This window comes from Elephantulus edwardii, unplaced genomic scaffold, assembly GCF_000299155.1.
Source record: "Elephantulus edwardii isolate Elephantulus edwardi_28Jun2011 unplaced genomic scaffold, EleEdw1.0 scaffold00191, whole genome shotgun sequence".
Taxonomy (NCBI): domain Eukaryota; kingdom Metazoa; phylum Chordata; class Mammalia; order Macroscelidea; family Macroscelididae; genus Elephantulus; species Elephantulus edwardii.
The window spans coordinates 2,343,044-2,367,157 of NW_006399941.1; the positions used below are offsets into that span (position 1 = coordinate 2,343,044).

At 37.6% G+C, this 24,114-nt stretch overlaps 1 protein-coding gene and 1 pseudogene across 1 annotated transcript in view; one reads left to right on the plus strand and one right to left on the minus strand.

Annotated features, from left to right (window-relative positions):
* Positions 1 to 1,686: 1,686 nt before the first annotated feature.
* The window catches only part of GOLPH3 (golgi phosphoprotein 3 (coat-protein)), a 54,088-nt gene continuing 31,660 nt past the window's right edge, over positions 1,687 to 24,114 (minus strand). The window contains exons 2-4 of the mRNA XM_006896789.1: positions 17,489 to 17,622; positions 13,049 to 13,163; positions 1,687 to 2,573 (exon numbers count right to left, since the gene is read on the minus strand). Coding sequence (XP_006896851.1) covers positions 2,149 to 2,573; positions 13,049 to 13,163; positions 17,489 to 17,622 — 674 coding nt within the window. The 3' untranslated portion in view covers positions 1,687 to 2,148. The remainder of the gene's footprint in view (positions 2,574 to 13,048; positions 13,164 to 17,488; positions 17,623 to 24,114) is intronic.
* The window catches only part of LOC102865336, a 17,523-nt pseudogene continuing 15,037 nt past the window's right edge, over positions 21,629 to 24,114 (plus strand).

Consider the following 24,114-nt stretch of genomic DNA (forward strand, 5'->3'; position numbering starts at 1 on the left):
TAGCAGTGCTTGTCCATGGCACTAAACTATGGAAAAAGTTTTTAGTCTATGCTGTACAAGGCTGCAAAAAGAACAAATGCATGTAATGTATGTATATATGTATGTATGTATGTATGTATGCATGCTCTTTCTGCAGTCTATGGGATGTTGAGTACTCTAACACGACAGCTCACAGGCATCCATTCTTCTGTTATCCTTATTCACTGTCCAGCTCTCAGATACACAGCAAGTGATTTTAACTACAAACTTCCAGTATCTAGTTTATGGAAAGAAACTTCCAAGTCAAAACAGTTAATTTCATGAGTAGTGTTGAAGGTAGGGGTAATCTAACTAGAAAAGCTTTTCCTTGAATTAAGACAAGAACTGGCAATATGTAATTCACAGCTAGCTGTCCTTTATTTATGTATATGCTCTGTCCACAACAACTTTAAATCAGCAGGACTCAGTTCAAGCTACTCAGCAGGACTGAGCAGCTTAAGAAACTGTATGCACGTGGTCTGCAAAACTTAAAAATAATTATTATTTACCTATTTAAGAAAAGATATGCTAGTTCCTGCATTAAAATATCATACTAAGTAAAACTATATTTTACTCAGAAAATAAAGAAACTAAGAACACAAAAACACAAATGACATGCTTGCTCTGATTCAGGCACTTTCAAGATCATAGTTTATTATTTCAGATAAAAAGATAGTATACATATTAGGGAATCCCTTAAAATTCAACTCTAGAGTTATACACCATCTATTACTTTTTGCATTTAGGTTAACAAAAAAAAAATCTCTAAACACCTGAAAAGTCTCACTATTAACATGAACTATGGTAATAAAAAATCTGACATTTAATTTGTTCAATGTATAGTATTTACATTATGAGAGCAATGATGGTATGATAAACAGTGATAAAGAAATAGTAAAAATAAACTTTAAAAAGCAAAGGTTTATATTCTTACAATGTGCTAATTATCATAATTGTATATAAAAATTAAACCATAGCAGAGCTTTCTGTTATAAAAGTCTTAATCATCTGAGTTGTAATCATTACTCAGTAACAATTTACATGCAACATCTGCTAGGACTGACATCTGATTTTTTCCCCCAGAAAAAATGTGAGTAGATAAACGGCATTTAAGAGTAGACATTAATTTACTTGTGAACAAAAAAGCAAAAACTGTACTCAAGATTAGTACTGGTCACAAGCCTCTTCCCTACAGAAATTATAAAATAGAACAGTATGACTTGGGAGGTGGGGGGTGTCCAAAAGGAGATGTACAGGCAGAGTATTGTGAATGGGGCAGCTCTGGACTCGACAGGACAGCGAGAATCTCGGGACTGAGCACACACACCTCTCCTTCAACGGTAAGAGGTCCACTTTGCCACCAAATGGCAGTGACTGAAGTGAGGTGGGCACCAGGTATACAACTCATTAAATCCTGCAAATACTAAGCTGGAAGCATGGGTGGCCAGAAAATGGGGCAATTTATATATAAATCAAACTATATACAGCATAACTGGAATGCAGTCCATCGCAAACTGGCTTTGTGAAACAACTGGACCTTTATGATTGAATAGCTGAAAATTAAAACACGTGTAATAATAATAATACAACAGATTTACACGGGAAGCAGAATCCATGGGCCATTTTATATTAAGTATTTACTGTTGTGTTTAATTTAAAAATAATTTTGCTAAGTATAATATCAACTGAGGTCTATGTATAAAATGTCCTAATAGATACAGATGGTTCCCTTTGGTGAGTTGAAGGCCTTTTTGTGACTTCTGTCTGAACTGTGTGCAGAATGCTCAATGTGCACACAGAAGTGGGGAACCTCGAGTTGAGGTAACCCAGAAGATGTGCATGTGAGGAGACGGAGGAAGTCAAAGCATGACAACAAGCCAAAGCAGCAACAGTGAGATGGCAAGAGGGTATGGAATGCCAATATGGCAGGCAATTTGAAAACTGAAACAGGAAGGCCTCTCGTACCAGCAGAATCCTGCATACATAGAAAAAGAAAGTATCATCCACCATCTTCATAGAACAAAAGCCAATTACAGTGTGGGAGAGTAGAAACTGCAGAAAACCAGGAATCAGTAGAAGAAAAACAACTGATTGACAAGAGAAAGAAGAGAAGGCTTTCTTCCCAAGCAGTTACTTGGTGAACGCAGCCACCACCGCCCACAGGACCTCGTTGGTGCTAGTCTTCAGACATTCCACCTCCGGGTCTAAATCGAGGAGCTGCCGCACTCTCTTGGTGGCTAAATCATACTGCTCGTCCAGAAGAGGAGCAAAAGCGTTCTCCAGGACATCCGAGGCATGGGCTAGGTAAATAAGGGACAGCAGGCGCTTGTCCATGCGGTGCGGGTCATTGACCCATTTGTCAAGAACGGCTTCTTGGACCTTCTTGATGAGGCGCTGCTTGATGTTGTTGTTGGTGAGGGGATGTGTCGTCATGTCAAAAAGTAGGAAGTTCTGTTTCTCTGTTGTCAATACACCCTTTTCCACCAGGTTTTTAGCTAATCGTTCCCGTACGTTTCTTAACTGATAATGCAATTTTAATGGATTCCATGTTTCACCTAAATAAAGAATTTAGAAAAAGATTTCAAAAGTTGAAAAACAATCACTGGAATTATCTACTAATTTTGTAAAATTTTTATACTATAAAGCAGAAGAGTACAATTTGATATTTTTTCCTCTATCCAAAAGAACAGAAGACAACCCAACTATGTTTTTCTCTCCCACAAGGCCACACATCCTTATGGCCTTTGAACTCTAAACATATGATCCATGGTCAGGCACAGCAGTCATTCAAATGACTAAGTTGAGATCAGCCTTCACGCAATCATTCTCAGTCTAATGTGAAAATAACCCAAGGATTCAATTATATCTGGCTTCTCTCCAATTACTGTCAAAAAGCAGTAAAAAAAAAAAAATATATATATATATATATATATATATATATACACACAAAAAAGCTGCTTTTCAGTTAAATACCGAGCTGTAACTAGTACATAAGAGAGGAGGACAGTGTACATATTCATATACTATTTCTGAAACTGCTACACATGCAGGCCAATAACTGGCACTGGTGTGGATCCCTGGCAGAAAAACCTGCTTTCAAGGGTTCTGATTCCCACTGCACCTCATGCACAGCCCCTCCCCATCCGCCAATGGAGGCTCGCTTGTACCAAGATGTCGACCCGGTTTCAGCACACCCTCCAGACAAAGTTGGAATAGGAATGACTTTGTGATGCACTTCTGAAAATCAGCTAATAAAAATGCAATCTTTACAACCAATCAATGGGATCACAATCAATTCAGACCCAAACCCTGGGACAGTGTAAGACTGGGAAGCATTTCATTCCACAGTGCATGATGTCAGCCATAAAATGGAAAAACCAAGTCAACAGTGGTGATGAACGATAAAGCTAACAAAAGGTATTTAGGCAATGTCTTCTTTGACAATGAACAAAGCTAGTTCTAAATGGGCAAAACTTTCAGTGCTACATTCATGCACATTCCCTTTTTCTCCTTTTGAGACAGATATTTAAAACAAAACCAAATAATTCCATACTACTATCTCTTGAAGGCTAAAAGGAAATACAGCAAACTATTTGTTACCTTTGAAATTAGTATTTTCCTAATGATCTATATAATGTAGCATGTATGATTTCTTTCAATTTGAAAAGAATACTAATTTTATAAATTACAATCTGTTAAAGATCAACTATAAGCATTTTTATTAAATGTCATAGTTATATGGCTGAATTTTATATTCCTGCTGGACACTAACCAATAAACACATGAGACTATTTAATAAAAGGTCATTTCTTCAGCTGAACTAGAGACACTTAAGTGCTCTCAACAGTCATGTGTGGTTTAGTGGTTACTGAGTGAACAGCACATTATCCACAAAGTTCTAGCAGATAATGTCGTAAAATGCTACCATTCATTTTATTTTAGATCATACTATTTTACCATATGCTTTTAATATTAAAGAGTACAGAGGTATGTGCTGATGTAGGCAGCACATATACTAAAATTGAAACCATACAGATATTAGCATGGCCCCTGCACAAGGATGACATGCAAATATGGCAAATCTGTTAAGTGTTCTATCTTTTTTGAGGATGGACGGGGTAAAATCATAGGGTTGCACAATTTGGTGGGTTGAGGGAATTGGGTACAGGAAATGGGAAGGGTCCACAGGGACCTGAATGGTGATTAATTTTATACAATGTAATAAGAATGACCATAAGAATCATAATGTAAATAAAGAGTAGAATGAAACACAACATACCGGAACTTTGTAAGCAAACCAATATAAAAATTAAAAATAAAGAGGTATAATAATCAGCATTACATATGCCATTTCACTAAAACAACCGGAAATCGAAAATAAAATGTACAGAAACAATTCTTTTCAGATTCTGATCAACAACCATTCCAGAGCAGGTAAAAACTGGACAAGAGGAAGCCATGTAGAAAAAGAAGTCAAGAATCCATCTGGTACCCTCTGAGCGTGTGGCTTAAAAACCAAAGTAATTATGTTAGAGTTAGAAACCCTTCAAGGTTAAGGTATGAACTGGCAGAAAATTATAAACAGGTACACCTTAGTCCTCACAAAGTGACCTCTTTGCTCTTTAACGCTTAAAGAGGTCTTGCAGTAGACCTGTCCTATGTAACATGTGATTTAATTTTTCTGACTTGCTTTCATGAGTGTTGACTGTGGATCCCAGTGAACCATATTAACTTCAAAAGCAGTGCTAAGAATACAAAAATAATTCTAATTTTGAAGGAACTTAAAATCAACTACTTGATAAAGCAAGAGGCCATAAGAATAATACAAATCAAGTTTCCAAAGGGCTAAGAAATCACTTGTGTTTGATGTCAAGGAAAATTTCTAACACTGCTTAGGGAGAACTTTCAAGCTAAATGCTAAAACCCAAGTTTCCCACAATCCTGTGACAGGAAAAGAAGTCAGCATTCCAAGTAGAAGAAACAACAAAATTCAGAGAGATGGTCTGCAGAATATAATGGAATGGAGGCACGTCTCTTCCTTTCAAACGTGTAGAACTTCTGTTCAGAGCTGTGCAAACTCAGTCTCCCCTACCTGTAGTACCTTTCTCCAGACAACAAAGGTTTGTTGAGGGTTTTGTTTTTATGCCCTTAAGTGTCATCAGAAGTTATAAACAGCCTATTATAGTAGACGAGAACTGGATTAGTATTTTCAGTATTCTGACTTTGAAAATATAAACTAATACAAAATAATGCATGGCCAAATTTATATAAAGTTTTTACAAAACCACAGCTCAACTTCAAGATAAATTAATTATGTTTATATATTTATGTATAAATTAGGTCTATATACGTTGGGAAGAAAAAATTTTATCATCAGTTATTTTTAGATAAAAAAATGTATCAAAACATGATATACACTCAGTAAGCCATAAAACACTGTAACCCTGGGTAAGTCACTGACCAGTCACCTAACCAAGGTGAACAAATCACCATGTGCAAGAACTGGGACCCTAATCAAGTAGGATGTCTTTCCCAGGAACTGGTCCTTTCTGAAAGCATACTTTAAGTACATGAGATGACGTCTTACCTTCCTCACTTTGAAGATGTATTTGAGCTATACTTCATCAAAAACATCTTTGTTATTTTGGCAGTCTAGGGTATATTCAGTATTTTTTGACAACACTATAAACCAAATTACATCCATTCTTCTTCAGTCCTCCCAATTCACTGTCCAGCTTCCATATACATATATGAAGCACCTTACAATACCAGCATTTGTGTTTAATGCACAATAATTCTCAAGGAGACTTCTTGGCTTTTTATCACTTACAAAAGGTCTTTTGTGACAGATTTGCACAGTGCAATAAATCACTTAGTTTTTTTAAACTGTGATTCCATGGGTACTGATAGTGGCTCCTTAATTTAAAAGCATTAAGGTGTGGGGTGGGTTTTTTTTTCTTTTCTTCCTCTTATTCTGAATCCCACCCCCACCCGTTTTGATGCTAAAACTCAGGTTCATTCCTAGTATATGTCAGAAACAAGCAACAGAGTTGATGTTCTAGAATTTATAGCCAACCTAAATTCCCAAGTAAACTTTTAAAAAAAACCAACAACAAAAAACTTATTAGCATCATGCTTAACCAAATTCTTAACAGGCACTTCTTCACAAAACCTTAATTCTGAAAAAAGCTTCTAGTCTTCTACCATCTTTTCAGTATTTAATTAGGTGGGAGCAGTGCAACATACAGAGTGATTTCAGATACTACTTAAATTATTATTTATTAAGAGAAATTCCATGGTATTACATATTACTGAGACTTGATCGTTCTAATGCGAAACTTATATTTGGACCAGGAGGCAATTATCAGAACAGAGCAAGGGAACACTGCATGGTTCAAAATTGGGAAGGGCGTACGCCAGGGATGGATCCTATCTCCATACCTTTTCAACCTGTATGCAGAGCAGATTATCCAGGAGGCTGGGCTCTATGAGGAGAAATGTGGGGTCAAGATTGGTGGACGATTTATCAACAATCTGCATTATGCAGATGACACAACCCTGCTTGCTGAAACTGAAGAGGACCTGAAGCGCTTGCTGCAGAGGGTCAAGGACTGCAGCCTACAATATGGATTGAGGCTCAATGTCAAGAAGATAAAGACTCTCACCACTGGACCAATTGGCAGCATCAGGATGGATGGTGAAGAGATTGAGATTGTACACAGCTTTAGTTTGCGTGGCTCCATAGTCAACAGTCTTGGCACCAGCAGCCAGGAGATTAAAAGGCGCATTGCCATGGGAAAGTCTACTGTTAGGGACCTCTCCAAAGTAGTGAAGAGCAATGGTGTCTCTCTGGAGATTCAGGTGCGTCTGATACAGGCCATGGTCTTTGCAATCACTTGTTATGCATCAGAGAGTTGGACAATGACCAAGGACAATAGAAGGAGAATCGATGCCTTTGAGCTGTGGTGTTGGAGAAGAGTATTGAGAATACCATGGACGGCTAGGAAAACAGATTTGTCCTGGAAAGGGTTAAACTGGGTGGCTCCTTGGAGGCAAGGATTCTGAGGCTCCGTCTAACATACTTTGGACATGTTGTGAGGAGAGACCGGTCCTTAGAGAGGGACATCATGCTTGGGAGAGTAGAGGGACGGCGCAGGAGAGGAAGGCCCTCTATGAGGTGGATTGATTCAGTGACTGGGATAAATGGGATGGGAGTGTCGGAGACAGTGCGACTGGCACAGGACAGAGTGGAGTTTAGGGCTGTTGTACACAGGGTCGCTATGAGTCGCAAGCGACTCGACAGCACATAACAACAACAACATATTACTAAGCTAAAGTATTATTAGCATATTTAATACAGCATTAAAACATAGTTTATATGCATCTGAACACACTTCCACAGTGCTAAGCACTACCACAGAAGGTATCAGCAATAGAAAAGTTAAGGGAAAAAAATCTAATTCATTCCATAGAAAGAATTTTTAGCTTGGTGACTTACCCATCCAAAAAAGTAATTGCAACTGTGAGAAACACTTGACTGGCTGAGAACCGGATCACAAATCCTGGCTTATGTTACTAGACATGGCAGCAGTCAACAATGGCAGCACAAGTACAGATGGCTCAGGACAGTGATGTTCAGAGAACACATCAACAAGGATACAGTTAGAAGTAACTAGCACTTCCATTTTTATTTGCTAGTATTTCATATACAGAACTGACACTCAAGTCTTCACCGCTTTGTTCCTGATTGCCGTTGAGTCAAACGCGACTCATAGCGACTCTATGAACAGAAGACCTAATGCCTTTTCATAATTATTGTCATTTCTCCAAGTTCATACAGTTTCCAGAGGCATGCAGTTTAGGAAGTGGATGCCGCTCTGCTTCCAAACCTGTTTTACAATTGGGAGCTCCACCAAACACTGTCCACATTGGGAAACCATTCTGGTATTTGATAACCCAATGGTACAAGGTACAGCATCACAGCAAACCCTTATTACTTCATACTGCACAATGACAAAGAGTAATAAACAAAAAAGAACAACAGTCCTCCAAAAAAAACAACACTAGTTTCATTTAGCAGTGGTTAAGTGCCATCAAGTCAAAAACAACTGAGAGTAAACTTTGCACAAAAGCCCTGTCTTCTGTTCTATATAACTAACATCATTCATTTCTGTACATTTATAGAGTTTGAGTTTGTAGAGTTTCCAGAGGCATCTAGTTTAGGAAGTAGATGCCACTCCTGCTTCCTAGTATAAATCAATCAGGAAGTTCATCCAAACATTGTACATAATGAGTAACCATTATGGTATTTGACAAGACTATGGAACAGTGTGCAGCATCACTAGCAAGCATAAGTCCAGAGAGTTGACAGTGTTTGGGCACTGGGATGCCTTTCACTGACAGGTTGAGTCAATTTGTCAACTATATTATCTAGTTGATAAGGAGTAATGCCGCCAACTCAAGGAGTGTGGTGGTGGTGGTGGTTATGTGCCATCGACTCAGGGTCATGTGACTCTAATCAATAGCTGCTCCATGGGAGAAAAATAGGCAATCACCTGCCATGTGACTGGCTGCCTATGATAATCCACTGGAGGGTTAGCTATGTCGTTCCAGCTCAGTGGTACATTAACAACAACAGTTTTAACTAAAACAAATTTTCATCAAAAAGGCAAATTTTTAGATCCCTAGAAAATGAAACTGCAAGCTGAAGACAATTCCAGTGTCACACAGAGCAGAAGAAAGGGCAGAGTAACTGTTTCTTTTACTCAGGAGGTAGAATGAAATATTATCATTAGAGGTGGGTCAAAAGATTTCAAAATTATCAAGAAGACCTATGGATAGATTGTGTTCTTTAGCAATAAGAATGAACTTTACCCTTAGTGTACAATACCCATAAATATTCAACTACCTAAAAATGCAGTGTATGTGTTCAATTTTTCTATAAAAACACATTTATTGAAAAAAATTATACAAAACACATTCAAACGTCAAAAAATTTTAATGACAAAAACATGTTCATAAGAAGACAAATTTTAGAAATTCTACTTCCTTTTTTAGTGGCAAAACTAACAGATTAAGTACCAATCAACATCCACTGTTTTTACAACCAGTATTCTAAATAGTTGTATGTTTAAAGCATGCAAAAGATACGCCTTCAACAGTACTAGAGAAGAAGAGCAAGAGAATGGAGGGTTTCTACTCAAGGAGCTCAGTCACTTGGATGACAGATTAAGTATGTAAGTAAATGTAAAGTCAGACCAGCAGGCAATGTTGTCAACCAAGTATTTCAGGTTCTCCTTGCCAAGGCAGCACTTTCCAATCTCCTTAAAGCTAAGAGAGCCCACAGGACCAAGGAAACAAACCACATGTCACTTCTGAGCAAAAAATGTTTTAAGTGCTGAGTTATTTGCTATACATTTTCCATTCATGACAGGTAAGGCTCCAAACAATCCCAGCTCCCACTTTACAGTGGTCAGAATGAATGACTTTTAATACAAGTTGAGAAATAAAAACCACTGTTCACATGTATTCACATTTGGAAGCTCTTTATACTACAACTTAAATTAGACTATTCTGATGGGCTAATTTTGATTTGCAAGGTAATTCTGATAAAAAATGATGAAAACGTTAAGGAGGAATGTGTTACACTTCATTCTGGATCTGTTCAATATTGTTATAGGAGATGATTTTCTTATAAAATAGGGGCACTGTATTTTTTTATCTTATTAATTTTAATGAACATTTAAAGATATTTTGAATTTCCATTCATTCACTGTTGCATTTTTCTCCCTGCCCATACCTCCCCTCCAGTTCACTCTTCTCTTTGAAAAGTAAAAGAAAAAAAAATCTTTCATTGGTATACAAGCCCCTACACACACCCACACACACAGAGGGCACTGTATTTTACAGTCTATATTCTTCTAAGAACCAAAAGGACCCTGACAGTTCAAATTCACCAGAATAGCTACAGGAGGAAGATGGGCAGTCTGCTCCTGTTAAGACTTCCAGCCTTGGAAACCCTGTAGCGGGCTACTATGAGTCAGAATCAATTTGATGAGAGTGTGCTTTATTTCACTCTAGAAAATACAGAAAAATATATTAGTTTGTAAAAAGCCTTTCAAAATCGCAATTATATTTGCAGTGTTGCTGTAAGCCTTCCCTCGGGCCTGAAAGCCTGAGAGGATGAACCACCACCTCTCCTCTCCTAAAGCCCAGCCGTGAGCCATAAGGCCACTTGAATCAGTAGCATGTGTCACAGATAACTAAAGCAGGAAGAGAGGCCAGCCTAAGTAACATGTAGCAGCTAGATCAAATGATTATTTCCTGTTCGTGACAGAATATAAAACCACTGCCCTGTCCTCACTAGGGGCTGAGGCCATTTTTAATCTCAGACTTCCTGTACCTAGGTGTCTATTAAACAGCATGGTGCCACACAAGGCCCCAGTGTTGTTTTGCTGGCACACTCTCCAGGTTTGAACCAACCGAGAGACTGAAAACAAAACCCTTCAGTTGCCAAGTATTCTGTATACTTATATTGTGCTCTTAAACCCACCCAAAATGCCACTTTTAAATTATGCTCTGGTGGCCTAGTGGCAAGAAGCTGCACTGCAATCCCCAAGGCACGCAGTTCTAAGCCACCAGATGCCCCACAGGAAAAAGATGGGCAATCTCATCCCATGCAATTAACTGCCTCTGAAAATCCACTGGAAGGTCAGCTATGGGTTGGTTCCAACTCTACGGTACACTACAACAATATCACTAATATAAATTTAGAAACAGAAATACATCTACCTTTGAGAATCTCAAACATTCAACTAAAAGTCATCAGAAAACCTGTACATCATAATCGAGCTATTTAGAAAATTTCTTAACTCAGACATCAAAACAGATGTCAAGTACATAAAGAAAGCAAACAACCTGTAAGTTCACTATGACCTGGCATACTGTGGTACAAGAAAAAAACCTCCTGAGGTGCACAGTTCCAGTCCACCAGATGCTCTGCTGAAGAAGGAGGAACAACTGCCTCTTGTCCCAGTCAGATCCAATTTGACGGTACACACATAAAATAAATAAATAAAAATTATTAAAAAAAAAAAAGAAAGAAAAAACTTCCTTAATTCTCCACCCTAGGGGAGCTCTGCTGGCCTAGTGGCAAGGAGCTGCAACTACAATCCCAGAGGCAAACGGTTTGAATCCACCAGATGCTCTGCCGGGTAAGGAGGGACAATCTCCTCCTGTACCAGTCAGATCTGATTTGACAGTACACGCACACAAATAAAATAAAATAAAAAACATTCTCCACCCTTAAAAAAGATGTGTCGTTTGGTTACTTTTCAACTCTGCAGGAACAAAAAAACAACAAAAAAACACCACAAAAAATGTAACATACGTGTCTTGGACGTCAAACTGGACTTTTTCCATGTAGATTAAAAACCTCTCAATTTTTACCCACTCTCTGAGAGAATTTCTTTCTGCACTTGAGTTGTTATGAGTCATAGCTGACTTGACAGCACCGAATAGTAACAGAGAGGGCAAAGGTAGAACCTAGATTCTGTCCGCCACCACCAACCTCGGCCCCATCTACAAGGGAGCTCCGTTCAAGTGCTAGCCATGGGTTAGGCATTCTCCTAAAACCTATTAAAAAAGCTGGGAGCAAATTTTCTAAACTTGTCATTGGTTCATTCTGATTCTCCAGTTTTAAAGCTGTCCGGTCTTCATGTTTCTTACCATGACTACCATGTAATAAACTAGTCTATATATAAAAGCTGAATTTATCTCAATTCATTTTCTAAGATAAAAATCCTATACCATAACAATATTATTATTAAGTTTAAAATTGTTTCATAACCTCAAATTTTACTCACTAAACATTAACACTGCTCTCCTTAGTCCTAAACCCTGTTAACCACAATCTACTTCCGTCTCTATGCATTTGCTATTCTAGTTCTTTGGGACTTGTGCTTCCAATCCAAAGGGCATGCCTTTCTGATTATTCAAATCTACCAGTGGCTCCACAGAAAAAATATGGCCAGTCCCCTACAAAAAAAAAGATTTAGTCTCAGAAACCCAAAGGAAGATCAACTATAAACTGATTTCATCTCCAAGACAATGAGAGGTATTTCATACATGTATATGGAATCATGTATTTGTCCTTTTGTGTAAGACTTATTTCCCATGTAATGTTTTCATGGGCTATCCAGTGTTATGTGATACAGAGTAACAGATGATTTTGTGATACAAATGAAGACTGTATCAGAACTTCATTTCTTTATGACTAAGTAATTGTCTGCTGTATGTGTATAAGGAATTCTGTTAGCACAGTATGTAATGTACAGAGCTGCTAAGCAGAAAAGGTCATTTGCTTGCATCTACCAGCTGCTCCACAGAAAAAAATGAGCAGTCTCCTCTCATAAAGGTTTACAGTCTCAGAAACCCAATGAAGGATCAGAGTCAGAAAAGATTCAAAGTCAATGGGTTTGGGTGGGTGGTGGCAGTTATTTTAGAGGCCATCTAGTCAACTATGGCTCACAGTGAGCCCATGATCAACAGATCTGAACCGTGCACTATCCTGTGCCACCCCAAGTAACCCTGCCTATTGTTTCAGGCATTGCCTCACTCCATCTTGTTGAGAGTATTCCTCTCTTCTGTTGGTCCTGTACTTTTCCCACCATGATGTCTTTTTCAAAAGACTGGTCCCTCCTGACATGGTTCAATGTATGTGAGCTTAAGTTTCACCAATTTTTCTTCAGTTATTTTAAGTATATTCCACATTTTGTCCATCCAGTCATCTGTTGATGAGTATATGGCTTGATTCTGCCTTTCGGCTATTTTGAGTAATACTGCAATGAACACTAATATAAGGAGGTAATGAAGTTTTTAAAATCATTATTTTCCCCAATCAGAAAGTGATTACAATAATGTTTGCTTAAATAAACAAGTTTCTGGCTGTTTTGTACAGGCTCCTTTCAAAAGCAGCTTACCATTTTATAACACTTTTAAACAGAATTCCCTTTCCAGTTGATAAACTTACCGCTAAGTAATTCAATCCAGTTTTGGACTGTTTCTGGAGGCTGAGTCTCCTTAACATGCTTTAGAGCTTCATCAAGAAGAACATCCCCTGTTGGAGCATCTGACTTACAGATGACCTAAAATGTAAACAGAAAAGAGTAAATTGGCTCACGCAATGTTTTCTATCTTGCTCTCACCAAATTAGAAACAAACTAATTTTGCAAATAATTCAGTATACTTAAGGCTCCAAGTGCTAACGCAATATCAAAGTTCACCTTTTAAATATGAAGACCTAAGAATGGAAGGACATTTGAAGGAAAGCCTCCAAACATCAGAGTTCCTTTTTTCTTAGTCTCTTAAAATACACAAATAAATATGGGGAGAAATCATTAGTACCCCATGAACAAAAAAAAACAAAACACAAAAAACAAACAAACCCAACAACAAACAATCCCAAGGTATTCAATTTCTATCCACCAAACAAGAAGCCACAATTTAAAAATAAAAAGACACCAAACTTCTATAGCCACAATAAAAAACACAGAGATGGATCAGAAATCATAATCAAGACAACATCATCTAGCTTCTAAAAGGACTAGAAAGTGGAAGTCAAAAGGCACAGGAAATACAAGAAAAATTTCCAGGACCAAATACAGACATTCTTTGATTCAAAGAGTCCGTGCATAACGTATTTCAACTGAGCCATACCAAAAATTATGGTATTTCACAACATCAGAGATAAATAAATTCTCTCAAAAGCTTAAAGAGAGTAAAAACAGAAAAGCTAACATTTCTTTACAGCCAAATCATCAAGCTATAAAGTGAAGGAAAATAAGGGACTAGTTCAGACTGGAGCATCAGAGAAATTTTAATGATATAGCTAACCACCAGCTGTTAGCTGGAAGGCTCTGTGTTTAAGTAAATCAGGATCTGGTGGGTAGGCCTTTGTATTTAAAAGTCAGTTGGCCCTAAGTCTTCAGTTTGGAGGCTCAAGTGTTAATCAGTTAGATTCTGGAGAGTAGGTTCTCTTGATTTAGTTGAAAGTTCAGTGTAAACGGTTTGGTCATTTTTTAATTTTGTTCACAATCCTGTGTAATCTGACTCGATACATGGATTTAGGTAATCATGAGCAAGGGCTGGAAGCCTCTCATTTAAGTCAATCTAGACCTGGTGGGCAGGCCTTAGTATTTAAAAGTTGGCTGAGCCCAAAGGACTGGCCTGCTGATAACTGTTTGGAAAGAACATTGTTTAAAGTGGGCCAGCACTGGTCTGTCAGTTTGCTGTACTGGAAAATTTGGGGTTGCTGTGATACTGAACACTGTGCCACTGCTGGGTCAAATGTTATAATGGTTACCTATGGTAAAGAGTTATTGGTAGAGCTCCCAGATTAAGACAGGCTTTGAAGCAGGACTGGTATCCACTTCTTAAACAACAGGACTTTGGAAACTATGAACATTAGAGAAATCACACTAGTTACCAAAAAGGGTTCAGATCTTTTGTTCAAAGGGTCACTTTGAGTCATACTTGATTCGAAAACACTTAACAACAATATATATCTGATATCTTCGAACAAGCAATACTTTTTCTCTAAAAAAAAAAACCCTAAAGATGGTTGCATAGGGAAAACCAACAAGGGTAATTAAATGCAGAAAAATTATAGAGAAATAGCTTAAGCCATCACTCCCTTCAGCAAAAAACAACATTATAACAATGTAATCACTACTTTTTTACAAAATGGACATTATTGTTTCTTTATTTGGGAAATGGAAATGATATGAAAGAGTGCCAAATATCAATCTAATAAAAAGTCTCAAAAAACAGATCCAAACAGACTTAATTAGAACTATGGAGGAAAATGCCAAAGAAATAATCGAGAATTATAATAAGCTGAATAGTGCACCTCAAAAAAGGTATGTAGTATGTTCAAATCTTGTTCCTGGAACCTGACTATGGCCTTATTTAAAAGATCTTTGAAGACATAATTAGGGATCTTCATATGAGATCCCATATGAGGATCCCTGTGGGCTCTAATCTATTAAGAAGTTCCTATATAAAGGACACATGTAGAGGAGGGAATGTGAAAGCCAGGCCTAAAATGTAAAAAGATTTCATACTAGCTCTTGTGGTCCTTTTTGTGGGAACCAATGAAAAATAAAAATGAAAAATCTCTAGTCAGCAGGTCACAAAAGTGAAAGTGTGCAATGTGGACTCCCAAACATCTGGCTGTGGTCTACCTATTTGGTCTTTTAACTTGTGAAATCTGACATAGTGGCAATGTGTAAGTGTTATGTAGGCAGCTGATGTCAGAACTGTACAAGAAATTGTTGTTGTTACTGTTCTGTGCTGTTGAGTTCCCTTCAATTCACAGCAACCCTATGTGTAACAGTCCTAAAGCTTTATCTGTCTTTTTTTTTTTTTTAACTTTTAAGTTTTATATATTGTTAGGTGCCCTCGAGTTGACCACACAGTGTCATTAAGGACGACGGATCTAGCTTTATCTGTCTTGAGCGCGTCTCACCGACTCCAGACAAACCTACCCTTTGCCCCAGTAACTCTATCAATCCATCTCACCTGGGATCTTCCTCTCCTGTGTGGGCGGGCCCTCTACCCTTCCAAGCATGATGTCCTTCTCCAAGAATGGTAGGTCCCTCCTGGCCATGTGCCCAAAGTATGAAGATGAAACTTCAAAATCCACAATTAGTAGGGATTTGTTATATCCCCATAGTTGAAGATATTTGTGTTTTATTGGCAATGCAAAAGTATTTGACTGGATTGATCATAACAAACTATAGCCAACATTAAGAATGACAATCCTAGAACACTTAATTATGTTTATATAAAATCCTAGACCTAGACCAAGAAGTTGATCTTAACTACGCTCATACAAAAAAGCAATTATGCTCCTAAAAAATCTGTACCTAGCCAAGAACAGAGCAAGGAAATACTACATGGTTTAGTATCAGGAAAGGTGTTTGTCAGAGTTGTAGCTTGTTTCCAATCTATTCAGTATGTATGCTGAACATATTCAGGAAGCTGAACTTAATAAAGAATGTGACGTGAAAATTGGAGGAAGACTCATCAACAACCCGCCTTATGCAGATGGCACCATACTCTTGCTTGCCAAACAAGGAAGACTTGAAACGCTTGCTGCGGAAGATCAAAGACTATAGTTCTCAATATGAACTGCATCTCAATATCAAGACAAAAATCATCACCACTCTATAGATATGCAATATCATGGCAGATGGAGAAAAGATTCAAATTGTCAACAATTTCATCTTACCAATCAAGAGCCTTGGTACCAGCAGACAGGAGATCAGGAGATGTATTGCACTGAGGAACCATGTTGTCAGGGACCTCTGCAAATTACTGAGGAACAATATTATCAGTTTGAAGACTAAGATGTGCCTGATTTAAGACAAGGTCTTTTCAATTGTTTATTATTTATCTGAGTGCTGGACATTAACTAAGGACGAAAGAAAAAGAACTGAAGTCTTTGAGTTGTGATTTCGGGAGAAGAGTACTGAATATTCTATGGACTATCAAAAGAACAAACAGACATGTCTTGGAAAAAGTGCATGCAGTCAGAGTGCTCCCTAAAGGCAAGGATGGACAAGTTTCATTGCATATTTTGGGTATGTTGCTAGGAAAGGCTATTTTTGGAAAGGGTCATCATGATAGGGAAAGTAGAGGATCCGTGAAGGAGATCCTCAACAATAAAGATTGGCATAGTGACAACAGCAAGGGGCTTGTGTGTCAGAGATGATGAGGATGGCACAGGAAGGGATAGGGTTCAGATCTGTTCACAGGGTTGCTATGCTTGACTCAACAGCACTAACAGCAACATGACTGAAGATAGAATGATGGGATTCCAGGATTTCCACACAACACAGTATTATATCAAATTCATCTGAAACAACACTTCCAAGACACACAAAGGTTAAATAAAAAAGAAACAGGATTGCATTTTTAAGATTGAGGACAGTGCAGGTACCTACACAAACCTTCATGGTTTTTATAGTCAGAGATCTAGAAATTATTCCTAATCTGTTCAAGAGATAAACAACTTATGCAAAGTTAATTTTCATAAAAACCCTTTTTGAGTTTCAAAATGTATGCCATTTAAATAAATGAGTACATAATTTATTTCAAAATGACAGCTTTCAGGGAGCTCAGGTGGCCTAGTACTAAGAAGTTGTGTTTCAATACCACAATAACAACTATCTAGAAGCAGCTAGTGAAGTTTGGAATCACTTTATATATGCCTTGTCCAGTGACTCAATGTACATATAATGAATAACGTAATTCAAAGAAACAGGAACATGCACACAAGAAAGATGGAAACATTGTTCCATAAAAAAATTTAACATCAACTTCCTCTTCTTTGGGAAAGTTACTAGTAAAAATAATTTTAGGCAGCACAAAATCCTTGAAAGAATAGGTTTTGCAGTAATCCTCTTACCTTTCTTGTTAATAGACTTTTCCGTCTCATTCCACAAGCCTCTAGTTGTAACCTTCCTCTCAAGGCTAATTCAATTAACATACAGCCACGTAATCCAGATGATATACAGTCATTCCAAAATGATGTGTAACCCTATTTAAAAAAAAGAAGAAACAAGCTAATTTACCTTGAATCCTGAGAAGAGAAATATTTTAGCCAGATTTTTTAGTCTTTTATATCTTTACATAATTAAATTCTTAAATAAAATACTGAAAATATATTCTTTCTATCAATTACTGGCTCACTCTCTTCTCCTATACACATAAGCAGAATTTTGAGGATCAGACACCTAAACACTAGCACTAGCATTGATCCTTTATCAATCTATGCTTATTAGGCTCTTCAGGTTATAAAGAACAGAACAACATTCAGTTACTCTTACTCAGATTATAGTGCTTATTATTATTTGTTGTTGTCAAATATGACTCACAGCAACTCTATGTATGTACAACAGACCAAAATCTCTGTTGTAAGAAGTCATGAAAAACTAATTCGATTTCATAGAAAATTAGATCACCACTCACTCATCACTTTTAATACACATAATAAAAGGTTAATTTCAGAGGCGTATGTTAGAAAAATCAAATGTATCCATGAACAAAAAAAAAATTAGGCTAGCTTCTGAATGGCAAAAACAAAAAGCCTACAAAGAAAAAGAAAGAACCTGCACTACGCAGGTGACACAGCCTTGCCTGTGATGAGGACTTGAAGTGCTTGCTGTAGAGCACAGACTATATAGCCTTCAAATATGGGATACAGTTCATTAATAAAAAAACAAAAATCCTCATCACTGGCCAACAGCAACATCATGACAGATGGAGAAAAGTTTGAAATTGTCAAAAGTTTCCTCTCACTTGGATCCACAGTTAACACTCATGTTACTAGCAGTCAGAGATCTCTCCAGAGTCCTAAAAAGCAATGAAGTTCATTTAAAAACCAAGGTGTGCCCGATCGAATCCAAGGTCTTCACAGTTGTTTGCTATGGATGATGACTAAGGATGAGAGAATTACATTTGATGCGTTTGAGTTATGGTGTTAGAGAAAAGTACTGACTATCCCCATGGACAGCTAAAAGAACAAATAATTCTGTCCAAGAGAAGGTGCAACCAGGATGCTCTCTGGAGGCATGGATGGTGAAGCTTCAGCTCTGGGTATGTTCTTCAAAGGGGCCAGTCCTTGGAGATGGACATTGTGCTTGTAAAGGTTGAAACTAGATCTAAGAGAAGAAGACCCTTAAAGAGAAAGATTAACAAAGTTACTCTAACAATGGGCTTAAGGGTGTCAGAGATGGTGAGGATGGTACAGAATGAGTCAGGAGTCAGAATCGCTATAAGTCATACTCAAAGGCACATAACAACAGCAGCACTCAGGAGAAAACAGAAAATAAAAAAATTAGTTAAGACTAAGCACCGTATCAGTAAGAGAGAGAAAAGGTCATTCAGTTCTTCAAAGTGGAAGGCCCAGGACTGGGGAGGTTTGGACTCCCAGACTTTTCCACCACCAGTCTTGGATCCGTGTCAGGTAAGAGAGGCCAACCTGTTATTTCAGATAACTAGTCTTCACCATTTATACAAAGACTTAAATTAGCCTATGAAGCATACTACTCCAGAGAATTAAGACTTTAGAAAAAGTAAGAATTAAGATTCACAAAGCCAAAGGGAATAAATAAGAAGATCCCTTTAAAGAGATCAACTTAGTATTTCAGTAGATGACATAACCTTGTTTGCGGAAAATAAGTAATTATTAATGAAATCCAAAGTCTTCAGTATAGATTACGTTCAACATAAAGAGTACAAAAAAATCTTACAACTAGATCACAATATAATGATAAGGAGAAAAGACTGAGGTTGTCAAAATTAAAGTTTACTTGGACCCTCAATCAATATCCACTGAAAGTATAATCAAAAAATCTAATTACATACTACATTGGGTAAATCCATGGCAAAAGATCTTTTTGAGTGATTTTAAAAAAATTTATGTCACTTTGAGGACTCGGGTGTACCTGATCCAAGCCATAAATCAGTATACAATTGCTTCATGTGCATGCAAAAGTTAAATGATGGGAAAAGATGTCAAAAGAAAAATTAACATATTCTAATAGTGCTTCTGGAAAAGTATACTAAGTAAACCAGAGACTGCCAGGAGAACAAACAAGTCTGTCCTGAAGGAAGAACAGCCAATATAACATATAAGCTCTGTCTCCCCTGCTTTGGAAAACTACTCAGGAAGGACCCACTGCTGTAGAAAGGCACCATGGCTAATAAAAAGCAGAAAGCTGGTTAAGAAAGAGATTCTCAATAAGACCAACTCAGCAGCTGTGAAAATGAACTTAACACTCAAACACAACGCTGACTGTGAGGCTGGCACAGGATCAGGTAGCATTTTGTTCTAATAAGCACATAGCTGCTATGAGTCAAAGATGACTCCACGACATGTAACAACAGCTAAGATCCAGGGCTTATGTATCCATGCCATACTACTAAGAAGCCTCAAAAGGAACTCCACATGAAATTAAAGGCAAAAATGTGACTTCAGCTGACAGGCTGACAAATTTAGACATACTATAAACAAAGCCATACATATCATGAAGCAATAACAGAGGTGAACTAGACCATGCCTAGTCTCTGCCATCTGGAAATTCCAGCTGAAAAGCTCTTGGAAGTTTATGTATGCAGGGGACTAAACATGCTCTAACCTCAACTGTTCCTGGAGAAAAGAACACCCAGAGATGTTTGCAATTTCTAACCCCTAAAACAAGCAAACAACCAAACATCTAAAGATGATGATGGTGGTGGTGGTGGTGGTGGTATTAGATGTGCTCACTGTGACTCACAGCTATCAACAGATCTGTAAAGATGGTCGAAGTCTTTTTTATTATTTTTTATTACTATTATTAATTTTAATGAAAGTTTAGAGACTTTGGATTTCCATTCATTCACTGTTGCACTTTTCTCCCTGCCCAACCTCCCCTCCCCCCAGTTCGCTCTTCTCTTTGAAAAGTAAAATTCTTTCCTTGTTATACAGTCCCTCCCCTCCCCCAAGTCCACGCCACTATGCAGCCTTTGTTCTGGACGCCTGTCATGACAACCCAATCATATATCCCTTTTAAACAGTTCTTTCCTCATCTGTTTCAATGCAGTATACATCATTTATACCATCTTTTTTCAGTCTCTCCCCAACCTCAATGTCAGTCCTGTTTCACAAAAGTGGCACTATGCTACATTTATCCTTTTGCGACAGATATTTCACTCAGCATAATGTCTTCCAGGGTCACTTATTTTGTATATTTCATGAGTTTCTTGTTTTTCAATGCAGCATAGTATTCCACCATGTGACTATACCACAGCTTCTCTATACATTCGTTTGTTGATGCGCACTTAGGTTGTTTCCAACTCTCTGCTACTGTGAACAAAGCAGTGATAAACATGGGTGTGCATATATCTGCTTGGGTGGTGGTTATGGTTTCTTTGGGGTATATTCCCAATAGTGGAATTGCTGGGTCAAATGGTATTTCTATTTGCAACTTTCTGAGAAAGCACCATAGTGGTTGCAACATTTTACACTCCCACCAAGAGTGAATAGGGCTACAGTTTCTCCACAACCTCACCAGCATTTGTTGTTTGCTGTTCTGTTAAATTTTGCTATTCTTACTGGGGTGAGATGATATCTCATAGTTGTTTTGATTTGCATCTCTCTTAGAGCTAGGAATTTTGAACTTTTCCTCATGTGTGTGTTTGCCATCTGAATGCCTTTGGTGAAGTGTCTGTTCATATCCGTGTCCATTTTTCAACTGGGCTGTTTACCTTTATCTTCTTGTGGTGCTGGAGTATTTTATAAATTCTAGATATAAGTCCCTTATCTGACATGTCATTCCCAAATATTTTTCCCCAGTCTGTGGCCTCCCTATTTACCCTGCTGGAGTAGTTTTGGGAAGTGCATAGGGATTTGATTTTTAGAAAGTCCCATTCATCTATTTTATCCTCTCCTGGTTGTAGATTTTTCAGGATACTTAGAAGACTGTCTATGTTGTGGATTAGGACTTCTAGAGTTCTTCCAAGCTTTTCTTTAATGTTTATAGTCCTTGGTTTTGGTCCTAGGGCCATGATTGACTTTGAGTTGGTTCTGGTGTACAGAGTAAGGTGTAAGGTGTGGATCTTGCTTGAGTTTTCTGCAGAGTGTTTTCCAATTCTGCCGACCCCATTTATTAAAAAGGCTGTCATTTCTCCACTTAACTGATTTCATCTCCTTGTCAAAAATCAGCGCCATATGTAGATGGGCTGATATTTGGATTTTCAATTCTATTCCATTGACCTATGTGTCTGTCATCGTACCAGTACCATGCTGTCACCAACAAATTCCAAGAATCCATATTTAGTTAAGAGCTTTTGATCCTTATCACTAAAAGACACATGCTTGTATACACTGGATTCACACTGGCAAGTAGATAAATGGGCACTGGACAATTCTGTTCCAAAGATTCCAGGAATTTACCAGCAATCTCCTAAAAATAAATGAAGGGCCATCAAGAACAAAACAAACCACTGAACAGGCTGATACACTGATGGCCTCCAGGTAAAAAACACAGGATAGGAATATGATCAGAAATTAGCCAGGCAGATGGCGAGGAGATTGAGATTGTTAACAATTTCAGCCTACTTAGTTCCACAATCAACACCCTTGGCATCAGCAGTTGGGAAATCAAAAGACAAATTGCATTAAGAAAATCTGCTTTCAGGAACCTCTCCAGAGTGCTAGAGAGCAATGATGTCAGTCTAGAGACTAAGGTGAGCCTGATCCAGGTCATGGTCTTTGCAATTACTTGCTATGCTTTAGAGAGCTGAACAATGACTAAGTTGCAGTGCGAGAAGAGTATTGACCATTCCATAAATTGCCAAGAGAACAAACAAGTTTGTCCTGGATAGAGTGAAAATAAGTTGCTCCTTGGGTGCAGACATCATGCTTGGAAAGGTAGAGGGACACCCCAAGAGAAGATGACCTTGGAGGAGATGGACTCACACAGGAACTGGGGTAACTGGGTTAGATGTGTAGAAGACAAACTGGCTCAGGACAGGATTCAGAGCTGTTGTGCATAGGACTGTTGTGAGTTGCAGGCATGTACGAGTGTGAGGAAGGAATCCACAGCTGTTAACTGAAAGGAAATCTGAATTTGGTTCTTTGATCTACATAAGCATGAGCACTGAAGTAGCAACTATAGATTCGAAAGCTACTGGCTGTTTTGTACAAACACAAGCAAATAACTGAGATAAAAAGAACCAATACAAACAAGGGAATGGAAAAGTGCAAAGCAGAGATGGAAGAATCTGATTCAAAGGTGCTCAAGACACTGACACAACAGTGAAAACCGTTTCATAAAAACAGCTGCATTTTTGTGAAGGTGGGCTGTACTCCTGAATTTAACTTCCCTGAGATTCACGTATATCTTCTTGAATTTATGAAGTTTGCAGAGATTTAAGTGCTTGAAAGCTATTAACTTCTAAAAAGGTAAAACCAAAAGAAATTTCATAAATTAGGGTTAAACATGACATCAGCTTGGGCAACATCCCAATCATATATACCGCCTATTTGCATATACATCCTATACTTCCAAAAATCTTAACTACAATAAAGCCTATTCTAGTAAAATTTCAAAGCATATACAACGGTTTGAAAGAAACAACAGTCATACTTTGCAATGCATATAAAAGATTACTACTGTGTTATGGTAAAGATGCTTTAGTGTATCTAAAACTATTTCTTTAATCCTTTTTATTAAAAAAAGTACATTACATTCAAAGACAAATAATTTTATTTATGTCAGATACAAGTCATACCTAATTGTCCCAACTTAAAACAAATTTGACTTAGATTGATTTAGGAATAGACTTCATTCGTAAACCATATGGTGTTCATACAACACCCAAATCACATAACATCCTCTCCTACAAAACCATATTGTGGCGATTGACATATTTAAAATAAAGTATTAAATCACTAGTATCAAATAAAAATCTTTTCTCTTTAATTCAAATACAGAGCGAATAACCACAAAAGCATTACAGACCAAGAAATAGCATGTATGGCTAAGCAATTTAAATTTGCATGCACTTAACCTTTAGTTGCTATTTAAAAACTAGTAAGTGTAATTACGACAATAAGGACAGCTGCTGACTAGGAACTAAAAGCTGTTAAATAAAGGTATCAAACCACTTTATCAGAGAGCAAATTAAGACTTGTCATTAATCAAACACTACTTAAAATGTAAGTAATACATCATGAGTCTTATCTAATTAGAAGTAAATGACATCTGACTTCCCCAACCTTACAAAAAGTAGTAAATATACACTCTAAGATATTCAGTAAGAAAAAAAAATAAATTCATTAGACAAATCCAAAGCAAGATCATTTTACCAAATAATTGGCCAGTACACTTCCAAATTTGAGTTTACATACTAAAATTTAGTTAAAATTCTCACCACTGGACCAGCTGGCAGTATCAGGATGGATGGTGAAGAGATTGTTAACAACTTTAGTCTGCTTGGCTCCATGGTCAACACTCTTGGCACCAGTAGCCAGGAAATAAAAAAATG